Raw genomic sequence first — 27,288 nt, 5'->3', positions numbered from 1 at the left:
CACTTCCGTGCGAGGTGTATGAGGTCAAATAGCTGGGACCTCGGGGGTTTGTCCTCCTGGTATTTCCACTCATGGAACCAATGGGCCCTTACCGCTGCCGTTACCCCTGCTCGTGCTAGGATCTCTGCCTTCAGACGAGTATAGTCAGTGGCATCTGTGGCAGGCAAGTGAAAGTAGACCTTCTGGGCCTCTCCACACAAAAAAGAGTCGAGAATGCTGGCCCACTGCTCCTGGGGCCACGCCTCACGCTGAGCAGTCCTTTCGAATGAGAGGAGATATGCCTCTACGTCATCTCCTGACGTCATCTCCGGCAGACAACCAGTGGCCCTCAGGGTTTGCGTCCCGTCGGACCCCTGGGCTTGGATGGTGGGGATCTTCAGCTGGTCCATCACCTCTCTCAAGAGGGCACGATCTTGGGTCGCCTAGCTAATCAATAATTGATTGGTTTCCTGCTGTAGCCACATAGACTCCTGTTGTGCCATTGTCTGAATCCGGATGGCCTCCTGCTGGGTTGCCGTGATTTGTACCAGAGCTCTTACCACCTCCTCCATTGTGGTACAAAGCAAACAAACAAAAAACAAAACAAAAAAAAATCCAAACCCCCAGTGCACTTTTAAAAAAACAAAACAAAAACAAAACCCTCTTTCTTCCACCATGCTGTGAACGAAATCCCACTTCTGACACCAGTTGTGACAAAGCTCTGTCTTTGTCTCCGTGGGTCCCGCGTTTTCTGGTGGATTTTGCTAGCCTCAGAGGCTCACTGTGACCCTCCACATAACCCTTCTTTCTCTAGAGACAAGGGTCACAGTCTACGGAGCCATTTTCATCATAAGCCAGCGAGGGAGGTGAGAGAGAGAAGTTATCCTTCCTTGCACAGTCTCTGTTGTCTCCCAGTCTCAGTGATTAAATAGGGGGCAAAGGTGGGGGGGAAGCCCGGGCCCACCCTCTACTCGGGGCTCCAGCCCAGGGACCCTAATAGTATCAGCTATGGTGACTGATCTTTTAGAAACATGACATGTACAATTCCCTGGGCTACTTCCCCCCAGTAGCCCCCACTTCCTCAAGTTCCACTTCACCCTTACCTCAGCGACTCCTTCCTTGTACCTAACATGGTGAGTACTGCTCAGTCTCTCCAACAGCGCAACTTCCTCGCACAGCTCCTGACATCTGCCCCCACCTGACTAACTGGGAGGATTTTAACTAGTTTCAGCCAGTCCCTGTTTGGCTTCAGATGTCCCAATCAACCTGGCCTTCTCCCTGCCTTCTGGAAAGTTCTTAATTGGCCCTAGATGTCTAAATTTACCTGGAGCAGCTGCCATTTCACTGATCCTGGTACCAGGGATTTGTTTAGCCTGGAGCAAATCTCTCTCTCTCCCTCCCACTGCTCTTCCATAGCCTTCTAGCTTGGAGGGAGGTGGGAAGCTGCTACTCCTGCTGCTAGGCCCTAAGCTCTCCCTGCTGCTCCAGCTGCTCCCCTGGCTGGGCCAGACACCCACCCCCGCGTTCTCTGCTACCTGGCTGCTGGACCCCCCACTCTTGGGTGCTGCTACTGCTCCAACTGCAGCCCTGGGGTGGGGAGGGGGCTGCTAGCCCACTCCCCAGAGAGGAGAAGTGAGGGACCCCAGCCACTGCTGTTGTGGATACCACCACCACCACCACCACTTGAGAGGGGTCTTTTCTGCCTGCCTGGACTACAACCTGGAGTTCCTGGAGCTGCTGCTGCTGCAGAGGCCGCTGCCTGGAGCTGCTGAAGCCCGAGAAGAAGAGGATCATCTGCCAGTGGGGCAGCACCTAGAGACTTTGCAGACCACCGTGGAGGGGGCCCTAAGACTGAGTAATTTTCAAACTGTGCTCTTGTGGTGGGGGTTTTGACTGTGTTTGTAGGGACACGGGGGTGTGGCGTGGAGCTGCCCCCCGATCCATCTGTGTGTCCCCCCCAACCCCTACCACTATTACCACCACCGCTGCCCCCTCCACCACCCCCACTGGCTGTATACCATCTGCCTCAGCTCCTGCCTCTGGACTCAGCTGCTTGCTTGGCTTGCCACGCCCTATTTCCACCCTTTGGGCCAGAAGCAGCAGCCAGCTAAAAAAAGACTTGTGCAAGTACACATGGGCACATGTGCCCCCCCCCGGACTGCCTACCCCCCAGCTTTGCCCTTTACTACCTGCCCCATTTGCCACTTGCTTTGCCTCCTCTTTTGCTCCAGCCCCCCTTACTAGCTTCAGTTTGTTTGCCTGCCCCACCCATTTCCTTCTGCAGCCTTTGTTTGTTTGCCCCGCTCCAGCCTCTGAAGCTAGCCCCTTGGTTTCCCTGTTCTACTCCCAGACCGCTTAGCCCCTCGCTCCGTGTGCCCATGCCCCCTCCCAGGCGCTTGTGCAATTCCCCATTTTAGTTGCAACTCTCTTCACTGCACCCGCAATGTTGTTGTATCCCCCCCCCCATAGTGCACCAAGAGGAGCCGGAATTCCACCTTGTGTCGGTGACTGACCCTTAACCCCTGATTGCCCCCCATCCAGCCCACCCCTTTTGGCACCCTCCTCCCCTGCCTGCAGCCTAGCGGGGAGGAGTGGTCGACCTGCTTCCCCTCTCCCCTCCTCCTTTTGGTGTCCTCCCTTTCCTCCTTGCTCATGATGGCGGGGGATGAGACGGGTGAGACCCCTCCAGTAGCCCGAGCTCTCCCTCCCCCGCCTGCCCCTCTGTCACCCCCCCAAGCTTCTACTTCCGCTGCCAAATCATCTGCCATCGCCCCCGCTGGGGCACCAGCAGCGACAGGCACCGGGGTGACCTCCACTGCTGCCACGTCTCTCCCCCCCTCAGATTTGGGGGGAGTCCCCCCAGCCGGCGTGAAGGGCCAGGGGAAGAAGAAGGGGAAGGGCCCCGCTAAAAAGACCAGGCCCTCCATGGCAGGAGCTGCCCCCAATGCCCCGGCCCCATCTCCAGATGGGGCGCCCCTCCCCGCTGTTCCCTCCACCAGCTCTGCAGGTGTCCCTCCCCCGGCCCCCAGAGCATACGCCCAGGTGGCGGCAGCCCCCCCACCTGCCGCTACATCATTTCTCCAGTCCACCGCCTCCGCTACCATCTATAGCGGCCGGGGCCCCTTTCCCACCATGACCAGGAAGCACGGCGTCCATTGCCTCCTGGTGCCCGCCTCACCCCACGTGGAGACCTATGTGTGGGCGTTGGCGAGGGTGGTGGGGCTCACGGCCATTGTGGCGGCCTCCAAAATGTATGGCAAGGTCGTCTTCTTCCTAGCATCGGAGGCCGCCGCCCAGGAGGCGGTGGAGAAGGGCCTGGCGGTGGGGGGCGTGTTCGTCCCTTTAGAGCCGCTAGAGGACCTGGGCGTCCGCCTGTTCCTGACCTCCGTCCCTCCCTTTCTCCCCAATGCCGCCCTGTTACCCGCCCTTTCTACCTTGGGGAAGCCCATCTCTGTCATCAGCCCTCTCCCGTTGGGCTGCAAAGACCCCGCCCTCCGACACGTCCTCTCGTTCCGCCGGCAAGTGCAGCTTCAACTGCCGCCGGCGGCGCATGACGGAGAGGCGCTGGAGGGGTCCTTCCTAGTCCCCTACCAGGGGGCCCGTTACCGGGTGCATTATTCCACGGGGGAGGCCCGGTGCTACCTCTGTCGGGCGATGGGGCACGTCCGGAGGGACTGCCCCCTGGCCCGGCAAGGAGGGGCATCCAGGACCCCCAAGCCCCGGCAGGGCACCGGCCCCGTCATCGCCGACGCCCCTGGCTGCCCGGCGCCCGAAACCGCCCCTCCTCCTTCCCAGTCCACCATTGCTCCTGCTCAGGCCCAAGGGGCACCTCCCCCACTATGCCCAGACGAGCGCGACAACCCCGTCCCCGCTGTTTGCAATCTGGCGGGGCCTGTGGAGGAGGGTGCAGCAGGGACACCGCCAAGCATGGGAGAGGGCCCACCCCAAGGGGAATCTTCCCTCCCTTGTGCTGCCCCACCGTTACCCCCTCGAGTCCCTGAGCCATCGCCTCTGCCCCCTGACACAACCCCTGCTAGCCAGCCCCCGGATGATGTCATGGAGGGCTGGGCCCTAGTCCAGGGGAAGCGGGGCAAGCGGAAGGCTCGAGCTCCGCTCCTCCCATCTGACGCGGAGGCCCCCCGGAAGACCAGGAAGGGGGGCACTGATGCCGAGCCTTTCGCTCTACCCACGGGTGTGTCCCATCCACCGGAGCCAGCTAGGGAAGACGTGGCAGCACTGGGAGGCAGTATCTCCCCTCCACGGGAGTCCCTCCCCTCCAAGACCCCCGAGGCACCATCTGAAACCCCAGTGTGCCCCGAAGCAATCGTCGCGTCAGGTGCCGGCGGGGAGAATCCGGGGGTAGCGGAAAACAATTTCCCGTCTATATATGAGGAGATCGAGGCCCTGGGTCTGACCCCGGTCACCCAGGGGGAGGACGATCCTATGCCAGCGGGCCTCGATCTGGGCGACTTCACTCCAGCCCCCCTTTCCCCATGTTCCCTCCCCCTAACTGTTGCTTCTGCTCCCACCTCCAAGGAGCCCCTGGACTCCTCCATCAACCCGGCTGCAGAGGGCACCCCGCTGAGAGCCGCCGAGCCAGTTGAGGCGACGGCCAGTGCCACGCGGCTGGAACCTGAGCCACCAGGGGCATCCCTCGCTGGTGAGGAGCATTCGACCTCCTTTCCGGGAGAGGACCCTACAGAAGTAAGTCCACCTCCTGATGCCGTGGCTGCCAAATCCACCAGAGAGCTTGCTCCCGGCATCAGTGAGAGCCCTCTCCCGACCCAGACTCTCACCTCTACCCCTGCCCCTGCCCTTATCCCGCCCACCTCCCGAGATATTATTGCCACCCCTGGGACTGTCTCCTTCCCCTTTCCAACAGATGACTCCCAGGGAGTGGCCTTTGTGTTTACCCGTCCCGACCCACCAGGGGCTGCTATCCTCCCTCCGCTGCCCCCTATCGCCCCAGCATTCAGGTCAACCCATCAGGAGCCCCGTCGGGGGTCCGCACCCTGTCTGTCCATCTCGCTGGGCCAGGGGGCTGTACCAAGGGCCTCGTCGGGGAGTAACCAGACCATAACCCCAGCCCCCCATGCGCTGCGAGAGGAGTTGCGGGAGTTCCTAGAAGACGTCCGTGGCTCCCGCAACAAAGTCCAGCTTGTCCTCCAGCGATGGGGGGACTTTAATCAAATTCTCCGGGCCGCAAGGGCCCTCATGGGGGAGGGGAAAAGGACCGGGAGGCAGGGCGCCGCGGCCTACCAGCGGGTCCGCCACTTCCGTGACTCCTTACTCACCTACGGGGTGGGTCACGGACTGATGCGCGGCCCGCTGGGAGCCATGAGCATCCCTGCCAGCGAGGATCCCCCCCAGCCCTCCTCATGGCACCCTTTACCATTGCAACATTGAACACCCGTGGCTGTAGGATGGGTCCTCGCAGGTCCCAGGTGCTCTCCTTCCTTCGAGAGGGGAGGTACTCTGTGGTTTTCCTGCAGGAGACCTATACGGATCCGACCGCCGAAGACAGCTGGCGGCTGAATTGGGGGGACAGGGTCTACTTTAGCCACCTCACAGTTCATACGGCTGGAGTGGCGACCCTGTTCTCCCCCGACCTACGGCCTGAGGTGCTGGGGATCGCCGAGGCTGTGCCGGGTCGCCTGCTGCACCTCCGGGTCCGCATGGAGGGGCTGGTAGTCAACATCGTCAACATCTATGCCCCAGCAGCGAGCCCAGAGCGGCTGCAATTCTATCAGCAGGCATCCGCCTTCCTCGGCACCTTGGATCCTCAGGAGTGCCTGGTCCTGGGAGGGGACTTTAACATCACCCTTGAGGAGCGGGACCGCTCGGGGACCGAGCAGAGCCCGGCCGCCGTCGCCATCTTCCAGGAGATAGTCGAACACCTCTCCCTGGTGGACGTCTGGCGCGACCACCACCCGGATGACACTTCCACCTTCACCTTTGTCCGGGTGGAGGCCCATGGGTCGCGCCACTCCCGGTTGGACCGCATTTATTTATCACGCTTTCATCTTTCACGAGCCCACTCCTCCAGCATCCGGCCGGCCCCATTCCCTGACTTAGGGAAGGTGCGCACCCGGCTCATCTGCCGTGACTACACCCGGGGCGCCAGCCGACGGAGGGATGCGGCAATAGAGCAGTTGGAACGGGAGGTCTTAGAGCTGGAGAGATGTCTGGCCGCCAGCCCCGAGAATCCACCCCTCTGCGGAGCGTGCCGGGAGAAGCGGGAGGAGCTCCGGACCCTCGAGGACCATCGGGCCCGGGGTGCCTTTGTTCGATCCCGCATCCGTCTCCTTCGGGAGATGGATCGCGGCTCCCGCTTCTTCTACGCCCTGGAGAAAAAGAGGGGGGCTAAGAAACATATCATCTGCCTACTGGCAGAAGATGGCGCCCCCCCTCACGGATCCGGTGGAGATGTGCGAGAGGGCGAGAGCCTTCTACGCTAGCCTTTTCTCCCCGGATCCGACCGATCCTAACGCTTGCAGAGTGCTGTGGGAGGAGCTCCCGACGGTCAGCGTGGGCGACCGAGACCGGCTAGAGCTGCCTCTCACTCTGGCCGAGTTCTCGGAAGCCATCCGTCGCATGCCCACCAATAAATCTCCGGGCATGGACGGGCTGACCGTGGAGTTCTACCGTGTGTTCTGGGACGTCCTGGGTCCAGAGCTAGTCACCATCTGGGCCGAGTCTTTGCAGAGCGGGGTCCTCCCTCTTTCATGCAGGCGAGCCCTGCTCGCCTTATTGCCGAAGAAGGGGGACCTCCGCGATTTACGAAATTGGCGTCCTGTCTCGCTCCTCAGCACGGACTACAAAATCGTGGCAAAAACCATCTCCCTGAGGCTAGGGTCCGTGCTGGCGGACGTGGTCCACCCAGACCCGACCTACACCGTCCCGGGCCGCAGCATCTTCGACAACCTATATCTGGTCCGGGACCTATTGGAACTTGGGTGTAGGGATGGTCTGTCGTTCGCCCTCCTGTCCTTAGATCAGGAGAAGGCGTTCGACAGGGTGGATCACGGGTATCTCCTGAGCACTCTGCAGGCGTTTGGATTCGGACCCAGGTTTATGAATTTTCTCCGGGTGCTGTACGCTTCCGCAGAGTTTCTGGTAAGGCTCAACTGGACCCTGACCGAATCGGTCAGCTTCGGGCGAGGAGTACGGCAGGGGTGCCCCCTCTCAGGCCAGCTGTACGCTCTGGCGATTGAGCCCTTCCTCTGTCTCCTCCGAAGAAGGTTGACAGGGTTGGTGCTGAGGGAGCCGGAGCTGGGGCTGGTCCTGTCGGCGTACGCTGATGACGTGCTCCTCGTGGTCCAGGACCCGGGCGACTTGGCGCGGGTGGAGGCTTGCCAGGCCATCTATTCAGCAGCCTCCTCCGCGCGGGTCAACTGGGTCAAGAGCTCTGGCTTGGTGGTAGGGGACTGGTGGCAGGTGAGCTCCCTCCCACCCGCGCTTCAGGCCATCCGGTGGAGCACGGGTCCGCTGCTCTATCTGGGCGTTTACCTTTCTGCCACACATCCCTCTCCGCCGGAGAACTGGCAGAATTTAGAGGGCGGGGTGATAGATCGGCTCCGGAAATGGACAGGACTACTCCGGTGCCTCTCCCTTCGAGGGAGAGCGTTAGTGCTTAATCAACTAGTCCTGTCCATGCTCTGGTACCGGCTCAACACTCTGGTCCCGGCCCCGGCTTTCCTGACCAACCTCCGGACATCGATTCTGGAGTTCTTTTGGTCAGGACTGCACTGGGTCCCTGCAGGGGTTCTCCATCTACCTGTGGAGGAGGGAAGGCAGGGCCTAAAATGTCTGCTTACTCAGGTCCATGTCTTCCGCCTCCAGACCCTGCAGAGGCTCCTTTATGGTGCAGGTAGTCCGGCGTGGAGCATACTGGCGCATGTCTTCCTGCACCGTTTCCGAGGGCTCTGATACGACCGGCAGCTCCTTTATCTCCATCCGAGAGGTCTTCCGCAAGACCTCTCCGGGCTGCCGGTCTTCTACCAGGTCCTCCTCCAGACCTGGAAACTCTTTACAACGACCAGGTCCGTGGTGGCCACCAAGGGGGCAGACCTCTTCGCAGAGCCCCTGCTACACAACCCCCAGCTCCGTGTGCAGGTGGCGGAGTCCCGCTCGGTGCGCCAGAGTTTGGTCCTGGCAGAGGTCACAAGAGTCGGAGACCTCCTGGACTATGACCGGGGAGACTGGCTGGATCCCCTAATCTTCGCTCAGCGCATGGGGCTTTCCAGACCTTGTACTCCCAGGCACATACTTCAGGAGGTGAAGGCCGCTTTGCTGCCCGCTGCTTGGGTTTATCTCGACCGGGTCCTGCACGAGGGCACGCCCCGCCCACCCGCTACCCCAGGCCCGCCGGACCTTTTAATTGGACCCCTGCCCCGTGGACCCAACCGATCCCTTCACCCCTTCACTAGAAGCCGGCTGCACGAGATGCAGCCAGTCTGCTTTCAAACCGCGCCAGGAAAACATCTCTACACGCTCGTGCTCCACACCCTTCACGCCCGCACCCTCGTGTCCCGCCCCGATACAAAATGGCGGGACCTCCTGCCACCTTCGGAGGGTGAGGAGCCCCGGTGGGCCAACCTATATTCCACCTCAGTCCCAAGGCCCGCTGGGGATGACAGTTGGCGGCTCCTTCACGGAGCCGTGAGCACGGGCATGTACTTGGCGCGGTTCACTTCAATCCCAGACACTTGCCCCTTTTGCGGCGTGAGGGATACCCTGGCACATGTATACCTGGAGTGTGCCAGGCTGCAGCCCCTATTCCGGCTCCTCACCAATATTTTATTATGGTTTTGGTTGCACTTCTCCCCTCACCTTCTCATTTATGCACTCCCTATCCGTGGCCCCACAAAGTCACGAGATCTCCTGGTCAACCTCCTCCTGGCCCTAGCTAAAATGGCCATCTACAAAACCAGAGTGAGGAGGTTGGCCGATGGAGTCTCCTGTGACTGTAGGGCCTATTTCCGATCCTCGGTCTGTTCACGTATCCGGGCAGAGTTCCTCTGGGCGGCGTCCTCTGACTCCCTTGATGCCTTTGAGAAGCAGTGGGCGCTGTCCGGGGTTCTCTGCTCGGTGTCCCCGTCCAGTTCCCTTCTTTTGACCCTTTGACCGCACTCCTGTCCCTGTTATTTTATTAATTGTCCCCCGGAATTTTTTGGGTATCTAGGTCCTGTGGATCCCCCTTTTAGGCTGGGGGGGATCCTTTAGCGGTGGACGGGCTTCGCCCGCCCACTTCCCGGATCCCAATAAGACTACTCTTCTATAGCCATCTGGCCTTGCCTCGTCACCCTAGGTAACCCATTCCAGTGCTTCACCACCCTTCTAGTGCAAACACTTTTCCTAATATCCAACCTAAACCTCCCCCACTGCAACTTGAGACCATTACTCCTTGTTCTGTCATCTGGTACCACTGAGAACAGTCTAGATCCATCCTCTTTGGAACCCCCTTTCAGGTAGTTGAAAGCAGCTATCAAATCCCCCCTCATTCTTCTCTTTTGCAGACTAAATAATCCCAGTTCCCTCAGCCTCTCCTCATAAATCATGTGCTCCAGCCCCCTAATCATTTTTGTTGCCCTCTGCTGTACTCTTTCCAATTTTTCTACATCCTTGTTGTAGTGTGGGGCCCACAACTGAACACAGTACTCCAGATGAGGCCTCACCAATGCAGAATAGAGGGGAATGATCACGTCCCTCGATCTGCTGCCAATGCTCCTACTTATATAGCCTAAAATGCCGTTAGCCTTCTTGGCAACAAGGGCACACTGTTGACTCATATCCAGCTTCTCATCCACTGTAATCCCCAGGTCCTTTTTTGCAGAACTGCTGCTTAGCCAGTCAGTCCCCAGACTGTAGCAGTGCCTGGGATTCTTCCATCCTAAGTGCAGGACTCTGCACTTGTCCTTGTTGAACCTCATCAGATTTCTTTTGGCCCAATCTTCTAATTTGTCTAGGTCCCTCCATATCCTATCCCTACCCTCCAACGAATCACAGCTCCTCCCAGTTTAGTGTTATCTGTAAACTTGCTGCGGGTGCAATCCATACCTTTCTCCAGATCATTAATGAAGATATTGAACAAAACCGGCCCCAGAACCGACCCTTGGGGCACTTTGGTTGATACCGGCTGCCAACTAGACATGGAGCCACTGATCACTACCCGTTGAGCCCGATTATCTAGCCAGCTTTCTATGCACCTTATAGTCCATTCATCCAGCCCATACTTCTTTAACTTGCTGGCAAGAATACTGTGGGAGACTATATCCAAAGCTTTGCTAAAGTCAAGGAATAACACATCCATTGCTTTCCCTTCATCCACAGAGCCAGTTATCTCATCGTAGAAGGCAAATAGGTTAGTCAGGCATGACTTGCCCTTGATGAATCCATGCTGACTGTTCCTGATCACTTTCCTCTCCTCGAAGTGCTTCAAAATGGATTCCTTGAGGATTTGCTCCATGATTTTTCCAGGGACTGAGGTGAGGCTGACTCGCCTGTAGTTCCCCGGATCCTCCTTCTTCCCTTTTTTAAAGATGGGCACTACATTAGCCCTTTTCCAGTTATCCGGGACCTCCCCCAATTGCCATGAGTTTTCAAAGATAATGGCCAATGGCTCTGCCGTCACATCCGCCAACTCCTTTAGGACTCTCAGATGCAGTACATGTAGCCCCATGGAATTGTGCTCATCCAGCTTTTCTAAATAGTCCTGAACCACTTCTTTCTCCACAGAGGGCTGGTCACCTCCTCCCCATGCTGTGCTGCCCAGTGCAGTAGTCTGGGAGCTGATCTTGTTCGTGAAGACAGAGGCTAAAAAAAGCATTGAGTACATTAGCTTTTCCCACATCCTCTGTCACCTGGTTGCCTCCCCCATTCAGTAAGGGGCCCACATTTTCCCTGACCACCTTCTTGTTGCTAATATATCTAGAAACCCTTCTTGTTACTCCTAACATCCCTTGCTATTTGCAACTCCAACTGTGATTTGGCCTTCCTGATTTCACTCCTGCATGCCTGAGCAATATTTTTATACTCCTCCCTGGTCATTTGTCCAATTTTCCACTTCTTGTAAGCTTCTTTTTTGTGTTTAAGATCAGCAAGGATTTCACTGTTAAACCAAGCCGGTCGGCCAGCTCTCCTGTACTCCTTTCCCCCTCATGTTAGCCTTCCAGGGGATCCTGCCCATCTGTTCCCTAAGGGAGTCTAAAGCTGCTTTTCTGAAGTTCAGGGTCTGTATTTTGCTACTCTCCTTTCTTCCTTGTGTCAGGATCCTGAACTCAACCATCTCATGGTCACTGCTGCCTAGGTTGCCACCCACTTCTACTTCTACCAATTCTTCCCTGTTTGTGAGCAGCAGGTCAAGAGGAGCATATTCCCTAGTTGGTTCCTCCAGCACTTCCATTTCCTTCCCTTTTAACCAGGAAGTCGTTTCCCTTCCTGTTGTGTTTCTCCTTTCTCATCTCTGAGGAGCTGACACATCATCACCACAGCCTGTCTTTGCAAGCAGCCAGCCATGCTCCCGCACAGTGCTGCACAGAAAACACAGTCTGCAGAAAGCGCATTGCCAAGCACATTTTCGCTACATTATTCCTGCTCTCATTGTTCTCCTTTAGCCTGCCTAGAATACAAAGAGAGCCAGGCTTATGGAAGTCAATGGAGTTACCCCAGCAATGGGCTTGGTTCATATCATCTCTCCCTTTGCAATTCACGATTGTTGCCTACATGGTGTTCTCAAATGGTTTCTAAAAGCTATTTTTAAATAACTCTGGGGATGGAGCTTCTGCAGCCATAGCCTTCAGCACTAGGAAGTTTTCCTAGTCTCTAAGGTGCCACAAGTACTCCTTTTATATTTTCCTTTGTTTCCTTTCATCCCATTCCTCCCATGTGCATCCCCCGTACCACATTAAACAAACCCTCTCTTCCCTTGAAAGGGCCATCCTTAGGGGGGTGCGGGGCCCAGGACAAATCAGCATAGGCACGGGAACTAGGGGTGCGGGGGATACTGCGGCACTCCCAGGGTCCTGGCTGCCAGCCCTGCACACCCAGGGCTTTGCTGCTGGCCTCAGCTGGGGGTGTGTGTGTGGACAGGGAAAATGGGGCTGGCTTTCACTATTAAAAATGTTCCAGCACCACTGTAAATCAGCTGCTGCTGGCTTGGGGGCCCCACTCTGCATTAGCGGCTGGGCCGGCAGGACAGATCTGGACTGCTGCTGGGCCGCCTGCTGCTGCTGGCAGTTGCTGGCGCCTACTGCGGGGTTATTGTTGGCCATAGCGCCATAGCAGCTCAGGGCTCTGGCTGAGGCAGGGGACTCGCTGCACCAGGTCTCTAGGACCGACCATGCCAGCCAATCACACCAGCCCGCAGGACCCCCCAAAACATGGGACCGGGAGTGGTCGCCCCAATTCACCCTACCCAAGGAACGGCTCTGTCCCTTGGTGTCTACACCCTTCACATATCTGCATCTTGTTATCTGTCTCCTCCCTGTTAGCTAGTTGGTGGTGCTACCTGTTCTGTACTTAATTTTCTTAATCTCTTCTCACAAGTCAATCCCCCTGTAGTTTTCTTTTGAAGTGTGGGGGGAGAGATGTTTATTTATGTTTATAGTAACTGCAGTTCCAGACCTTGGATATTACCACAACAAAAGTATGATAATGGCTGTTTACATTGACCACAGAGCTGAGCCCAGCTGTTTGCAATTGTCACTGACTCCTTACCAGCAGGAAGCTTTCGTCTAATGCAGAGGTAATGAGGGAAGGAAAAGGTCATGCTGCACCAGTTTGTGCCATGGCTGGGGAAAAAATCTCTGTATGATCCAATAAGAGCTTTCAAAGCGGGAAAATAGCTACACATCCCTTGAGCCAGCAGTGGGAAGAAGCCAAGGCTTGAATGTTATAAAAGAGTCAGGCCATTCCTGTGGTTTGCATTCAGTGCATTCACAAGCCCAGCAAGATTTGCCATTGTTCCCGCTGAATGGCTGGGGGGTTGTTCAATCCTTCCGTTGTCAGAAATAGAACAGCAGATTCTAGGGAGTGCAAATGGGCTCGCTCTTCATTAGCGCATGTACAATTTGTAATGAATATCACAAGATAAATGACTGTGTGCGTTGTGGTTCCCCCCCCCCCACCCACAAACAGCACAACGGGCTCATTTTCAGCAACTGTTTGGTAATCAGAAGGATTAAAGAACAGCTACCTCAATCACGAGAACTTTCAGAAATAAATACTTTGCATTTACGCCACCAAGGACCTCACAGTGTTTTATAATGGAGGAGACGTTTGGAAGTGCCCTACTGCCTCTGAGTTCTAGCCCGGCTCTCATTGTGAAGGTTTGCATGTCTATTGTGCCCAGTGTAACGATGCAGCTATATGCGGCTCTGGTTGTTTTTTTTATGTTGTCCTAAGCCCCATTTTCAAAAAGGAGAAACTGAAGCACGGAGATGTCAAGTAACTGGCTAAAGGGCCCTGAGGAAGTCAGTGTCAGAATTGGGAGCCGATCTTCTGACTCCTGCGCTACCTCACCGTCATCCATCCCTCATTGAATTATCATTTATGTTTCTGCAGTGCCTTTCACTGTCCCTGCTGTGTATCCAGCTATTTCATAGAATCAGAGAATATCAGGGTCGGAAGAGACCTCAGGAGGTCATCTGGTCCCACCCCCTGCTCAAAGCAGGACCAACCCCAACTAAATCTTCCCAGCCAGGGCTTTGTCAAGCCGAGCCTTAAAAACCTCTCAGGATGGAGATTCTACCACCTCCTTAGGTAACCCATCCAGTGCTTCACCACCCTCCTAGTGAAATAGCTTTTCCTAATATTCAACCCAGACCCCCCACCAACTGCAACTTGAGACCATTGCTTCTTGTATTGTCATCTGCCACCATTGAGAACAGCCGAGCTCCATCCTCTTTGGAACCCCACTTCAGGGAGTTGAAGGGTGCTGTTAAATCTCCCCTCACTCTTCTCTTCTGCTGACTAAATAAACCCAGTTCCCTCAAAAAGGAAAGGAGGACTTGTGGCACCTTAGATACTAAAAAATTTGAGCATAAGCTTTCGTGAGCTACAACTCACTTCATCGGATGCATTCCTCATAAGTCATGTGCCCCAGCCTCCTAATCATTTTTGTTGCCCTCCAGTGGACTTTCTCCAATTTGTCCACATGCTTTCTGTAGTGGGGGCCCCAAAACTGGACACAGTACTCCAGAGGTGGCCTGACCAGTGACGAGTGGAGGGGAATGATCACTTCCCTTGAGATGCTGGCAATGCTTCTACTAATACAGCCCAATATGCTGTTAGCCTTCTTGGCAACAAGGGCACACTGCAGACTCATATCCAGCTATTTTTTTAAAAACACAATGTTTCTTATTTCTACTTGGTTTCCTTATTTTTCTCAGCCTGTAGGATTTCTTCAGTGATGGCAAAATCATCATCGCTGTGGTGATTTATTATTTTTTGAGCACTGGCCAGGTGCAGAATATAGCGTCAACAAGATCTCTGCCCAGAGCCCTAGTGTGACATTTAAATTCATCATCATAAAGTAACTGTGAGAATGTATTTTTAAGCAACATTTTTGGTAATCTCTTAAGTGGAGACAGGCCAGCGGTTAGAAGAGCAGCCAGGACACCAAGACCCTTGAGGTTAATTCTTGACTCTGTTACTGACTCATTTGTGTTGCTTGGAACTGTCCGTTAATCTCCCAGGGCTTCAATTATTCCATGTTTAAAATAAGGCAGAAATACTTCCTGGGAGAGGTGTTGCAAGCCATATTTAATTAATTTCCAAAAAGTGCTTTGAGATCCTCTTGTAAAGGGTCTTATAGGAGTGGAAATATCAGTATTAATAAATATTATTAATAGATATAATTTATTATTTATTAATAAGAAGCTTGATATTGCAAATCTTGGCTCACATGAGCAGTCCTGACTCATTCCTTCCTGCATTTGAAGCCATTCAGACTACTGAGGTATGGAAGAGTTTGTAGGAGCAGGCCTTCCATCTTTAACCTCTGAGCCAGTACCTCACTAATCTCATTCGGGATTCCAAGCATAGTGATATTCCAGGCAGTTCATCTCTCTACAGTCCATGATTATAAAGTGTTTCCTGCCAGTAAGAACAATTTGAGTTCTTATTAGTCTGTTAAGGTTTTTACTGTGCCGCTGAAAGTTTTCAGGCAAAACTGTGCTGATTGGAAGGCAAGAAATTGCTTGTAGAGCTGAGAACCCTTCATAGCACTCATCAAGGAGCGTGGCCTTCTTCTCAAAAGATGAGGGTGCAACCAAACTTAATTAAGTCATAGATTTTAAGACCAGACAGGCCCACTATGTTCATCTAGTCTGACCTCCTGCATAACACAGGTTGGAGAATCTCAATCAATAATTTCTGCATCAAGCCCATAACTTTTGTTTGAGCTATAGCACCTCTTGACAGGAAGACTGCAAATAATGGAGAATCCACTACAACTCTTGACAAGTTGTTCCAAAGGTTAATTACCCTCACTGTTTAATAAAACCCATGCCTTAACTGTAGAATGAATTTGTCTAGCTTTTGCTTCCTGCCATTGGTTTTTGTTATGCCTCTTTATGGTAGGTTAAAGAACTGTCAGAAATCTCTTCTCCATGTAGGTACTTGCAGACCACGATCAAATCAGGTCTTAACCTTCTCTTCAGTAAACCACATGGATTGAGCTTTTTTAGTCTCTCACCATAAGATGTTTTCCAGACTTCTCATAATGGCTAAGCAGACCATTTGGAGGCCCATCCAAGTCTGCAGCACCATAGCCCAGCACTGTGGGCCTTAGCTGTATATTCCACGGGAAATACTGAGTGGCATGCTGCACTATGGTCTAAGGGCCTGGAGGGGGTGGAGGGGACAGAGATGGAAGGCACAATTGGCTGTTTCCCAGTAGTTGCTCCAGAAATACCCATGTGCCAATGATGGGCAGAGGGTCTGCTAAGGTGGAAAGAACGCAGACTGCTGTGGAGATGTGAATTACAATAAAACAGATTTAACCCTTACCCAAAATTACAGCTAAATCCGACCCTTTCATCTCTCCACCCCACTGAAGAGGCACAACAGGGAGAGCGTGGCACTGTGGCCTAGTGGGTTAGCTTCAGGCTAAATCTAGCACTTGATAGAGCTGGGTTCTACTCCTGTTTAGGGCACTGGCTGGCTTTGTGAGCTTGGGCATATTCCTCAACTCCACTCTGCCTCAGCTGTAAAATGGGGATAGTAATACGCATGTCCCTCTGTTACGTGCTTTGACGGCTAATGGTGTAACAGTGCAAATCATTATTGCAGACGGATGCAACACTCCCAGCATGCTGCACCCCATCTACTCAGAGCCTGTTTGCCTGGGACAGTTCTGCAGCTCCTTTGAGGGTCCATGTAGCAGAGTTGCCATTTGCCTCAGTGTCCCAAACGCAAGAGTCGTCAGAGTAACCCCATAGTTCATGCTCCTCTCCTCGACGGAGACCTTATTCTGCTCAATGGAAGCACAGCCTCCCTTCCTCTGTCCATGCGCACCCTATTCTGAAAGGGAAGGAGGCTTATATACTAGTCTGCTTCTGAAAGCTTCTCCCAATTGGCCAGGAGAGAGGGCAGCCCTGCCCCACCCTATACTCAAGGCTGGCTCCAGGCACCAGCTTTCCAAGCAGATGCTTGGGGTGGTATTTAGAATGGGGCGGCAGTCCATGTCCCGCGGCGGCAATTCAGCGGCAGCTCTGCCTCTCTTCCCGCCGCAGCGGCTTTCGGCGGTAGCTCTGCCGCTGTTATGGTGGCGGCAATTTGGCGGTGACTGCTTGGGGTGGTAAAATTGGTAGAGCCGCCCCTGCCTATATTACAGAGCTCTTGATCCTGTGCCCTTAATGACAGCATTCTGGGATCTTCCCACTCCACCGCTAACTCCCTGGGACTACTTCCTCTTGTCTGGCTTCAGCGTGTTTCTGAGCCTGTGCTCACAACCACCTCCCCAGAATACAGCCTTCTGGACCCCTTAGGCTTAAAGGGCCAGTACATCCCATTACAGTCCAATCTTGCTATCCTCTTACTCCCAGGTTTCAGAGTAGCAGCCGTGTTCGTCTGTATTCGCAAAAAGAAAAGGAGTACTTGTGGCACCTTAGAGACTAACAAATTTATTTGAGCATAAGCTTTCGTGAGCTACAGCTCACTTCATCGGATGCATTTGGTGGAAAATACAGAGGGGAGATTGATATACAATCAAGTGTTTTGATATACAATCTCCCCTCTGTATTTTCCACCAAATACATCCGATGAAGTGAGCTGTAGCTCACAAAAGCTTATGCTCAAATAAATTTGTTAGTCTCTAAGGTGCCACAAGTACTCCTTTCCTCTTACTCTCAGTACCACTTCTTCTCCCTCCCAACTGGCTGGTGTTACCCCATGCACATGTAGCCTCTCTTTCAACCAACCAGCTTCAGTATGTCAGCCAGCCCTTACAACCATACATCTAGCACAGCATAATTCCGATTAATGTCAGTGCGAATAGGACCAGGCTTTCAGAGGTCCTGAGGCCATCTAATAATGTAACAGGAAGAGAAGAAGGTACCCTAGTGCTGTGATCATTGGTGTTTATGGGCAAGTACACAATATCATACATGGATACATAGAGACATTTGTGTACTGTACAAAAACCTTTATAAAAACAATTCAGCTGTACGTATTAGTGCTGGCATCATCCAGACTGCCAGCCAAATGAATGCTTAGGAAGATATAACTCTATAAGGCTGCAGTGTCCAAAGGGATTAACCCAATCAAACAAGTGCATGAGGCACCACTCAAGCATGGGTAGATGTAAACTAGCAGATAAAAAATAAGAAGAACAAAAGCTGTAGCTGCCAAAGATAAAGACAGGAAATAAATAAGCTTATCTCCTGTTCAGTCTAATCCCAAGCATCCATCCTTCACAGTAACAGCAAAAGGCAATCTGTGTGCTTCCCTGGGTAGCAGATATGGAATGTGATTCACGTTCTCTGAGTCAGACTTTGGAGCCTAGGTTTTTGCTTGACTTTTTTGCCAGCTTCTCCTTCTCTGGGATTGTCTTTGGCTCTGTGGCATTCCTGGTTTCCCTCTCTTGTCGTCTGAGAATGATGAACACAGCCATGAAGCACAGAAAAGCTCCCACTTCAAAGAAAAACTGGAGCCCAAGGAATCTAAGGTACAGAAACACAGTGACAAGGTAATAAAGTAAGGTGCGAAGTTTCAGGGAACAGCATCTATCAACTACCAAGCCTCAGGACATTGATCAAATGAGCGTGGAGTTTATGTCAAGAGCTTTTTCAGTCAGTCAATTAACAGGGAAAGCGGGTATCACCCATCAATGGGTAGGAAATCTGCATGTGTCAGGGCCAAAAGAAAATGTTTGCTGAATATTGACCTCAGTAATGGCTTTACTGGTGCAAAGGTTTGAAAAATAAAATGGAATGTGCTGCCACACCCAGGCTGAATAACACTTGCTCATACCAATAGCAAATCCTACTCAATGCAAGCAACTGGGTAGAAGTGCCTTCCAGCCTCCTCATGATTCTCCTCAGCCGAGCAGTGCCAGTGGTAGAGGGGTCTGGGATGATTTCCCTGCATCTGGTCATTCCATCTCTGGATACTGTTATATTATCCCTGACAGAGAGGAGGGATCTCCAGGGGCTCACACACATTCTACTGAGGTACTTGTTTTTTACCAGAGGATTGCACCATGTGTGAGGTAATTTCAATAAACTGTCCTGTGGGGAATACCCCTGAACCCCATGAAAACCCTTTGCTCCACTTCAAGCTGAGCATGGTGCTCCACACTTACAGCATTTTTCAGGTAGTAAGTACAAAGCTTTGCAGCAAGCACAGCTGACTAGAAATCTGTCTGCTGGGCAGTGCTACCTCCTGGCATTTGGAGAAAGTGTCTTTATTTAAATGGTGAAACAAATTACCAGATGTCCTAGCCCTTTACCCCATATCTCTGCCGGTTCATGTACCTCACTGTACACAGGGTTATGGCAGGAAAAGTGGGGATGTTTCTGTGAGAGCTCTTTAATAAGATATTAACTGCACATCACTGTAGCAGAGTAGAAAGTCTGCCTAGCAAATCTCATGATGCCACTTTCCAGTCTATCCACCCATACATCCATCCATCCCGTGTCCATCACCTTGTTTTCTGAGCAGAGTCCTCCATTTTCTTTTAAAGATGCCACCAGTGTACGATAAGAATTGTGGCCTGGTCTACACTTAAAAGCTTCCAAAACAATGAGGAGTCCGGTGGCACCTTAAAGACTAACAGATTTATTTGGGCATATATGGGTAAAAAAACCTCACTTCTTATGCATGGACTGAAAATTACAGATACAGGCATAAATATATATTGGCACATGAAGAGAAGGGAATTACCTTACAAGTGGAGAACCAATGTAGAAGGCCAATTTAGTCAGAGTGGATATGCTCCACTCCCAATAATTGATGAGGAGGTGTCAGGTTGACATAGCAACGGTGCTCAGGGGTGTGTGAAAAATGCATACGCCTGAGCGCCATAGCTACACTGACCTAAACCCAGTGTAGACATGGGTAGATCAATGGAAGAATGCTTCTGTTGCCTAGTTATCACTGCTTGGGGAGGTGGAGTTACTACTGTGATGGGAAAAACCCTTCCGTTGCTGTAGTGTGTATCTACGCTTCAGGATTACAGTGGCATAGCTGTGGTGCTGTAGCTATGCCCCTGTAATGTAGACAACCCCTCCGTACAGGCAATATCTGATGGAGCCTCACAGGGGCCATACCTTTGTCTGAAGAGATCATTGTCATAGTATCTGCAAGCTGCGTTCTTCTCGCATTTCTTTTCCCACAGGATGCAGGTTGTGTCAATGGCACTGCCATAAAGCACCGGTCCTGGCATCCAGGCTGGAAAACAAGCACAGGGCACTTGGTTTGTCAAATGAGATGCACTTCTTTCTGTTAGGGCAGACCCCATCCTACCATTTTTCAAAACCACATTAAACTGATTTCAGAATGGCTGGTGGCCCGGCTGGTGTCTTCTTGGCATAGGCAAAACATAGGGGGGCATGTGGGGTAAGTGTCCCGCCCCCCCGATTTCTGTTTGGCTTGCCTGGGATGTTGCCCCCTGTCCCTGGCAGCTGGGCCCAGGTGGGGAGCGAAGGGGGTGAATGGAGCTGCTTCTCATGGCGGCTGAGGGTGGCCACTCCAGGTCACTGCTCTGTGCAGCACAGCGGCTGCCTGTGAGAACCCTGCTGGAGAGGGAGGGTGTCCAGCCCCCTCTGCTCCCTGCCCGGGCTCCACTGCTGGGGACAGGGGCCGAGCGAGCTGGAACTCCCCCTCTCCCCCGGCATGTTTCTGGCTTGCTTGGCCCCTGACCCCAGCAATTGGGCCTGGGCGGGGAGCAGAGGGGGTGGGCTACTGCTGTCACCTCCCCAGCTGGGATCTCTCTCAGGCAGAAGAGAAGAATGAGGGGGGATTTGATAGCTGCTTTCAACTACCTGAAAGGGGGTTTCAAGGAGGATGGCTCTAGACTGTTCTCAATGGTAGCAGATGACAGAACGAGGAGTAATGGTCTCAAGTTGCAATGGGGGAGGTTTAGATTGGATATTAGGAAAAAACTTTTTCACTAAGAGGGTGGTGAAACACTGGAATGCGTTACCTAGGGAGGTGGTAGAATCTCCTTCCTTAGAGGTTTTTAAGGTCAGGCTTGACAAAGCCCTGGCTGGGATGATTTAACTGGGACTTGGTCCTGCTTTGAGCAGGGGGTTGGACTAGATGACCTTCTGGGGTCCCTTCCAACCCTGATATTCTATGATTCTATGATTCATCAAATTTCTTTTGGACCAATCCTCCAATTTGTCTGGGTCACTCTGGACCCTATACCTACCCTCCAGCATATCTACCTCTCCCCACATCTTACTGTCATCTGCAAACTTTCTGAACATCCATCCCATCACCCAGATCATTTACGAAGATGTTGAACAAAACCGGCCCCAGGACTGACCCCTGGGGCACTCCGCTTGACTCTGGCTGCCAACTAGACATCGAGCTGTTGATCACTACCTATTGAGCCCGATGATCTAGCCAGCTTTCTATTCATCTTATAGTCTACTTGTCCAATCCATACTTCTTTAATTTGCTGGCAAGAATACTGTGAGAGACCGTATCAAAAGCTTTGCTAAAGTCAAGGTATATCACGTCCACTTTCCCCATATCCACAGAGCCAGTTATCTCATCATAGAAGGCAATCAGGTTGGTCAGGCATGACTTGCCCTTGGTGAATCCATGCTGACTGTTCCAGATCACTTTCCTCTCCTTGAAGTGCTTCAAAATGGATTCCTTGAGGACCTGCTCCATGATTTTGCCAAGGATGGAAGTGAGGCTGACCGGTCTATAGTTTCCCTGGTTATCTTTCTTCCCTTTTTTAAAGATGGGCACTATATTTGCCTATTTCCAATCATCCGGGACCTTCCCCAGTTGCCAAGAGTTTTCAAAGATAATGGCCAATGGCTCTGCAATCACATTAGCCAACTCCCTCAGCACCCTTGGATGCATTAGATCTGGACCCATGGACTTGTGCATGTCCAGCTTTTCTAAATAGTCCTTAGCCTGTTTTTTCACCACTGAGGGCTATGAGGTTCAACAAAGACAAGTGCAGAGTCCTGCACGTAGGATGGAAGAATCCCATGCACCGCTACAGTCGAGGGACCGACTGGCTAAGCAGCAGTTCTGCAAAAAACGACCTGGGGATAACAGTGGATGAGAAACTGGATACGAGTCAACAGTGTGCCCTTGTTGCCAAGAAGGCTAACTGCATGTTGGGCTGTATTGTAGGAGCATTGCCAGCAGATTGAGGGAAGTGATTATTCCCCTCTATTCGACACTCATGAGGCCAAATCTGGAGTAACGTGTCTAGTTTGGGCCCCCCACTACAGAAAGGATGTGGACAAATTGGAGAGAGTCCAGCGGAAGGCAATGAAAATGATTACGGGGCTGGGGCATATGTCTTATGAGGTAACTGGGTTTTTTTAGTCTGCAGAAGAGAAGAGTGAGGGGAGTTTTGATAGCAGCCTTCAACTACCTGAAGGGGGGTTCCAAAGAGGATGGAGCTAGGCTGTTCTTAGTGGTGGCAGATGACAGAACAAGGAGCAATAGTCTCAACTTGCAGTGGGGGAGGTCTAGATTGCCTTACCTGCCCTTACCTGAGAAAAATGTGACACCTACTGAATCAACAATACCCTTCTTTTATAGCACCTGAGTATTTCTATTGATGTCCCATCTGACGCATGTGAATACAAAATATTTTGTGACTTTTCAATGCTACATAGCAACAAATTTTAGTTTACCGAAAACTCTCAGCAGCAGGAACTGTATCCCAATAGCAAATGACTTATCTTCAGGTTGAATGCTCCTGAAAAGCAAAAACAAAAGAGGAATTAGTACATCCCCCTACACAAAAATAGGAACAAATATGGCCCTTTGTTACATCCATGCAAATCTTGTATGTGCGTAACTGAGGGCAGACTGCTCCATCAGATATATCACAGCCATGATGTTTTGGTTAGTTCTTATAATCTCTCCATTCTTTTATATTATTTACTGTAACATGTTTTCAAAGGTTAATGTTATTTCCTTGTATTCATTTGTTTAACATATTCTGTAATAGCAGAGGACAAGGCTAGGATTTTGGACATCTCCTGACGTATCAGTTGGCCAAATATTTAGATGTTCATTTTGGCACCTAACACGTATTTGGGTGCTCAAATGTAACGACAATAAAAAAAAACATTCCCAGAGAGTTGGTTCACAGGCAAGCTGGAAGGGCATATCAAGTGGGGTACCACATGGATCAGTTCTGGGTCTGGTTCTGTTCAATATCTTCATCAATGATTTAGATAGTGGCATAGAGAGTACACTTATAAAGTTTGCAGATGATATCAAGCTGGGAGTGGTTGCAAGTGTTTTGGAGGATAAGGTTAAAATAATCAGGACAAACTGGAGAAATGGTCTGAAGTAAACAGGATGAAATTTAATATGGACAAATGCAAAGTACTCCACTTAGGAAGGAACGATCAGTTGCACACATACAAAATGGGAAATAACTGCCTAGAAAGTAGTACTGTGGAAAGGGATCTGGGGGTTATAGTGGAATTCCTTTGAGGAATGAGACTGTATAAGCTGAAATGATGGATGTGTCCATTTGTTTTTTATTGTAAATCTATAGGAGAGTAAGGTACAGGCCTCTGGCTCCCAAGTTGCCGGTGTAGCCCCTGGTGTCACAAATTCTGAGCAGCCCAACTTCCATGGGCTATGACCGACAAAGTAACCATTTCATTGAACCAGCCAAGAATGTCCCAGTTCCTGGGAGGTTAATGATGTTGAAATGTTGACAGCTTCTCAGCACTGTAAGGTGCCACCACAATACACATCATGTTGGCTAGTGTTGATGACTTGTTCATAGATTCATAGATACTAAGGTCAGAAGGGACCATTCTGATCATTTAGTCTGACCTCCTGCATAACGCAGGCCACAGAATCTCACCCACCCACTCCTACGAAAAACCTCACCTATGTCTGAGCTATTGAAGTCCTCAAATCGTGGTTTAAAGACTTCAAAGAGCAGAGAATTCTCCATCAAGTGACCCGTGCCCCATGCTACAGAGGATAACTCTGCAAGGGATTTAGCTGCTCCGGTTAAAGAGATGGGAAGAGCCTGTATAGTCAAAGAGCACCTGAAACCTGCTGTGAGAGATGCTCTGCCAGATCTCCTAATACAAGGCACAGCCTGTTGTAAGGGTCTGTGTGAGGCAAACATCAGTCCCAATGATTTCTCCTGCTCTGACACTTCAGTGTAAAGCAGTTTTTTGTTTCTAGCACTATTTGACATTCAGACACATGACAGAGTTTCCCATACCTGCTAGCAAACTGAGCTACTAGGTCAAGTGCCGAAAGTGGAAGAACACAGCGTGATTACCTGCCCTTCTGTCTTGGTGATTTGCTATAGTGTAAAGATGGAGACACTTTAAGAAAAACAGAGAGAAACAAGGAGAAAGACAGAAGCAGATTTAGATGAGGATATCTACAGATGATGGATGGTGAGACATAGACCGGGATGGCATCAGCAATAACTCCAGTGAAGTCAGTGGGCCTGATCCTCCACTGCCTTCACTAACACCTGGGCACAGTACATATAGGAAATGCTGTCATGCTGATCTGGTAGCACTTTACACCCACTTTTACCCTTAATTTGCACTGGGGTAAATCAGGTGCAAGGCAGTGTGGAGTGAGCCCCAGTGCAGTTACACTGCTGTAAAATCAATTGGGGATCAGAATCAGGCCCATATGCAAATGAACCCTTCTTCACTGTTACCTTATCAACCCCCCTCCCGTCCCTGTTAGTCTACTTATCCACCTGCAGTGTCTTGTCATAACCCTAGACTGTGAGCCCTCTGGGGCTCCATTTCCTCACTTGTACAGGGCCTCGCATGCTGGGGCCATGACCCCTGACTGGGACCTCTAGGCATGGCCACACTATAATAATAACATATATGGTTAAATGTGGATAAATAGAATAGACGTGCCAAGATGGAAGCTCTGAATTTAACTCTTATGCCTGCCACTTCCTGAATTTTTGTGGTTTGGATAAAATAGCTCCCAGATCTGAGCCCCCGATGGTTTTGGGTTTTTAAAACTCAGCCTCCTCATCCCAGCTCCAGAATGTTCTCCAGAGAAAGGGAGATGCCGGATAGAGCCCGTGGTACGAGAGTGGTGACAATCCCGCCTACATTACCTCAGGATGAGCATGAAGGATGGTGTGTGTGAAGTGCTTGCCAGGATTCCAGCCAGGCAGGAAAGTACAACAAAGGGTAAGAGGAGGTGGAAGCAATTTGTGCCACAGGTCCCAGGAGAGGCGGATCCTTCAGTCCCATTTGCAGAGATGCACCTGCAGTTTGTATAATTCTGAAAATAGAGCAAAGAAGATGCTGAGATGGGGGAAGCCGTCGGAAATACAAGGCACTGCAGTCAGCTGTAATTGGAGGCACAGATGTAGATAAGAACCTAGGATTTGCCCTGCTAAATCACACCATGGGTCTATTTAGTCACATATTCGGCCTCCAGCAGTAACTAGCATCTGAGGCTTCTGATGAAGGCAAAGAATTCATTACTATTATAGCTGGCCAGTGGCAGACTGCAGTAAGGAAGGGGACATGCCCCCAGCACCAATTTTGTTATTTCCCAGGGGATGCTTGACTCCCACTCTGCCCCAGGCCCTGCCCCCACTCCACTCCTTTCCCCAAACCCCACCCCCATCCTACCCCTTCCTGTCTTGTTCTGCTCCCTTCCCTGAGCGGTCCCCACCCTCACTCAACCCCCTGCTCCGCCAGCACCTCCTGAATAGCTGATAATAGAGGGCGGGAGGCGCTGGGAGGGAGGGGGAGAAGCTGATCGGTGGGGCCACCAGTAGGTGCTGAGAACTCACTATTCTTCCCCATGGGTGCTCCAGCCCCGGAGCACCCACGGAGTTGGCACCTATGGAATACGCCTTCTTGACCCCTGCTTCTGTCCTGAAGCATGAAATTTGCTTCCTTTTTTTTTTTGTTAGGCCCCAAGCCCACAAAGGAGTCTGGCCTGCACAGATCTTTCACCCACAGGGGGGCCCTCTGTAGACATCAGGGCTCCACGAGGGTGACTCTGCGCTCCTCATGTTTAGAAACCATCTGGTAATATTCCTTTTCCAGAGACATTTCTATTATCAGTCATGTCAGTCCCTGTGTAGGGCTCCTCCCCACCCATTCTTGTAGTGATTCCTCAGGGTTTGTGCTTTTAGTCCAATGTTTCACATCTATTGTGTGTTTGAGATGTTTATGCACTAATTTATTGTAATGACATCATTTGTCCCTGCAGCTGAATGCCTTGGCACCGGAAACAAACTCTGATTCTTGGGATAGTTTCATCTGTTATGAAAGATCTCATCAATAGCTTGTTAAAAAAATCAAATCAAACTTGTCCATTTGCCTGCATTAAACCTTCCTGCAGAAGCAGTTGCTGGAGCAGATCTGCAGCAGACACTGAGGGAGGATTGCATGGAGAATTTCTCTTAGATTGCTCCATCAAGGAAGGAGAAAGTTTTGCTTCACCCACCTCAATGGGATGATCAATGATTAAGCTGCCAGAACCAACTGAATTCTTGGTATCCACAGGAGACCAGTCTCTCCTCAGTGATAGACACTGGTTTCCCACTTCCCCTCCCATTCTCTGATATCACAGCTCCATAAGAAATGTTCTATTATTTACAATCTGGGCCAAATCCTGCAGTCCTTACTGATGCAAAACTCTGGAAATATGGACCAATTAAAGAACAGATGTGTGCCCATCTTACAGGTTCTTTTGAATTACATAGTGTGACAAAGCTCTGCTGCTATGAAGTCCCATGCTCCCTTATCCACCTCGCGGGGGTCGCATTAGCCCTGCATAATTACACCAGGCCAGTGAGGATAAATGGAGCAGAGACTACAGCGCTTGTGGACTCTGGGAATGCTATCACCCTCATATCGGGTAAGCTGGTAAAAAATAGTCAGCTGCTACAAGCCAAATGCGTAGCAGTGACATGCGTGCATGGGGCCGTGAGTCATTACCCCACCATCCCAGTGGAGATAGAGGTTCAGGGAAACCCCATTGAGGTGACCGTGGACGTAGTTCCTAAACTCCCATATCCTATAGTCATTGGGAGGGACTATCCAGGGTTTGATAATTTACTTCCCCGGAGAAGCTGGAGGGAGATGGGGACCCAGAGGACAGCGACTTGTCACCGGGGGAATGTCAACCCCCCAATGTTCGCTGAGATTTCTCAGGATCTGTTCTCAGCCCCCCAAAAGACCCAGAAGACAAAAAAGGAGAGGAAGGCCGTGAAGGCCTTGGGAACCCGGATCCTGACCCAGGGCCAGAAGACCTCCCTAGTAGGCAGATGGACGCGAGCAGCCAACAGAGAAACTTCCACCACAGAAGGTGAGCCAGAAGCTGCCCCCAGCCATGATGGCAGCGAGCCATTGGAAGAAGCAGAAGCTGGCCCCTGGGAGCTTGGGCAGGTTAGTCCCGGGAGAGAGACTTTTGGGCGGAACCAGATGGAGGACCCCAGATATGATAACGCCAGGGAAGAGGTGGCTGAGATCGATGGGATACCCGTGGATGGGAAGGTCCAGGGTCCCGGCCCTTACTTTATAGAGAAGAAAGATCTCCTGTACCCCATGAGGCAAATGCAAGAGCAAGAAATACAACTTCTGGTGCCATGAAAACATCAAAAAGCCATATTGAGTCTTGCCC

General features: G+C 51.7%; 1 protein-coding gene across 5 annotated transcripts in view; it reads right to left on the bottom strand.

The window, feature by feature from the left end:
- Positions 1–17,544: 17,544 nt before the first annotated feature.
- SLCO2B1 (solute carrier organic anion transporter family member 2B1) overlaps positions 17,545–27,288 on the bottom strand; it is a 113,079-nt gene continuing 103,335 nt past the window's right edge. For all 5 annotated transcript variants that reach the window (XM_038416026.2, XM_043504017.1, XM_043504018.1 and 2 more), the window contains 4 exons: positions 24,758–24,927; positions 22,314–22,378; positions 19,752–19,872; positions 17,545–18,143 (listed from right to left, as the gene is read on the bottom strand). In XM_038416026.2, coding sequence (XP_038271954.1) covers positions 17,969–18,143; positions 19,752–19,872; positions 22,314–22,378; positions 24,758–24,927 — 531 coding nt within the window. In that variant the 3' untranslated portion in view covers positions 17,545–17,968. The remainder of the gene's footprint in view (positions 18,144–19,751; positions 19,873–22,313; positions 22,379–24,757; positions 24,928–27,288) is intronic.

The sequence above is a fragment of the Dermochelys coriacea genome, chromosome 1 (genome assembly GCF_009764565.3).
Source record: "Dermochelys coriacea isolate rDerCor1 chromosome 1, rDerCor1.pri.v4, whole genome shotgun sequence".
NCBI classification, from domain to species: Eukaryota; Metazoa; Chordata; order Testudines; family Dermochelyidae; genus Dermochelys; species Dermochelys coriacea.
This window is presented reverse-complemented; position numbering and strand designations above follow the sequence as displayed.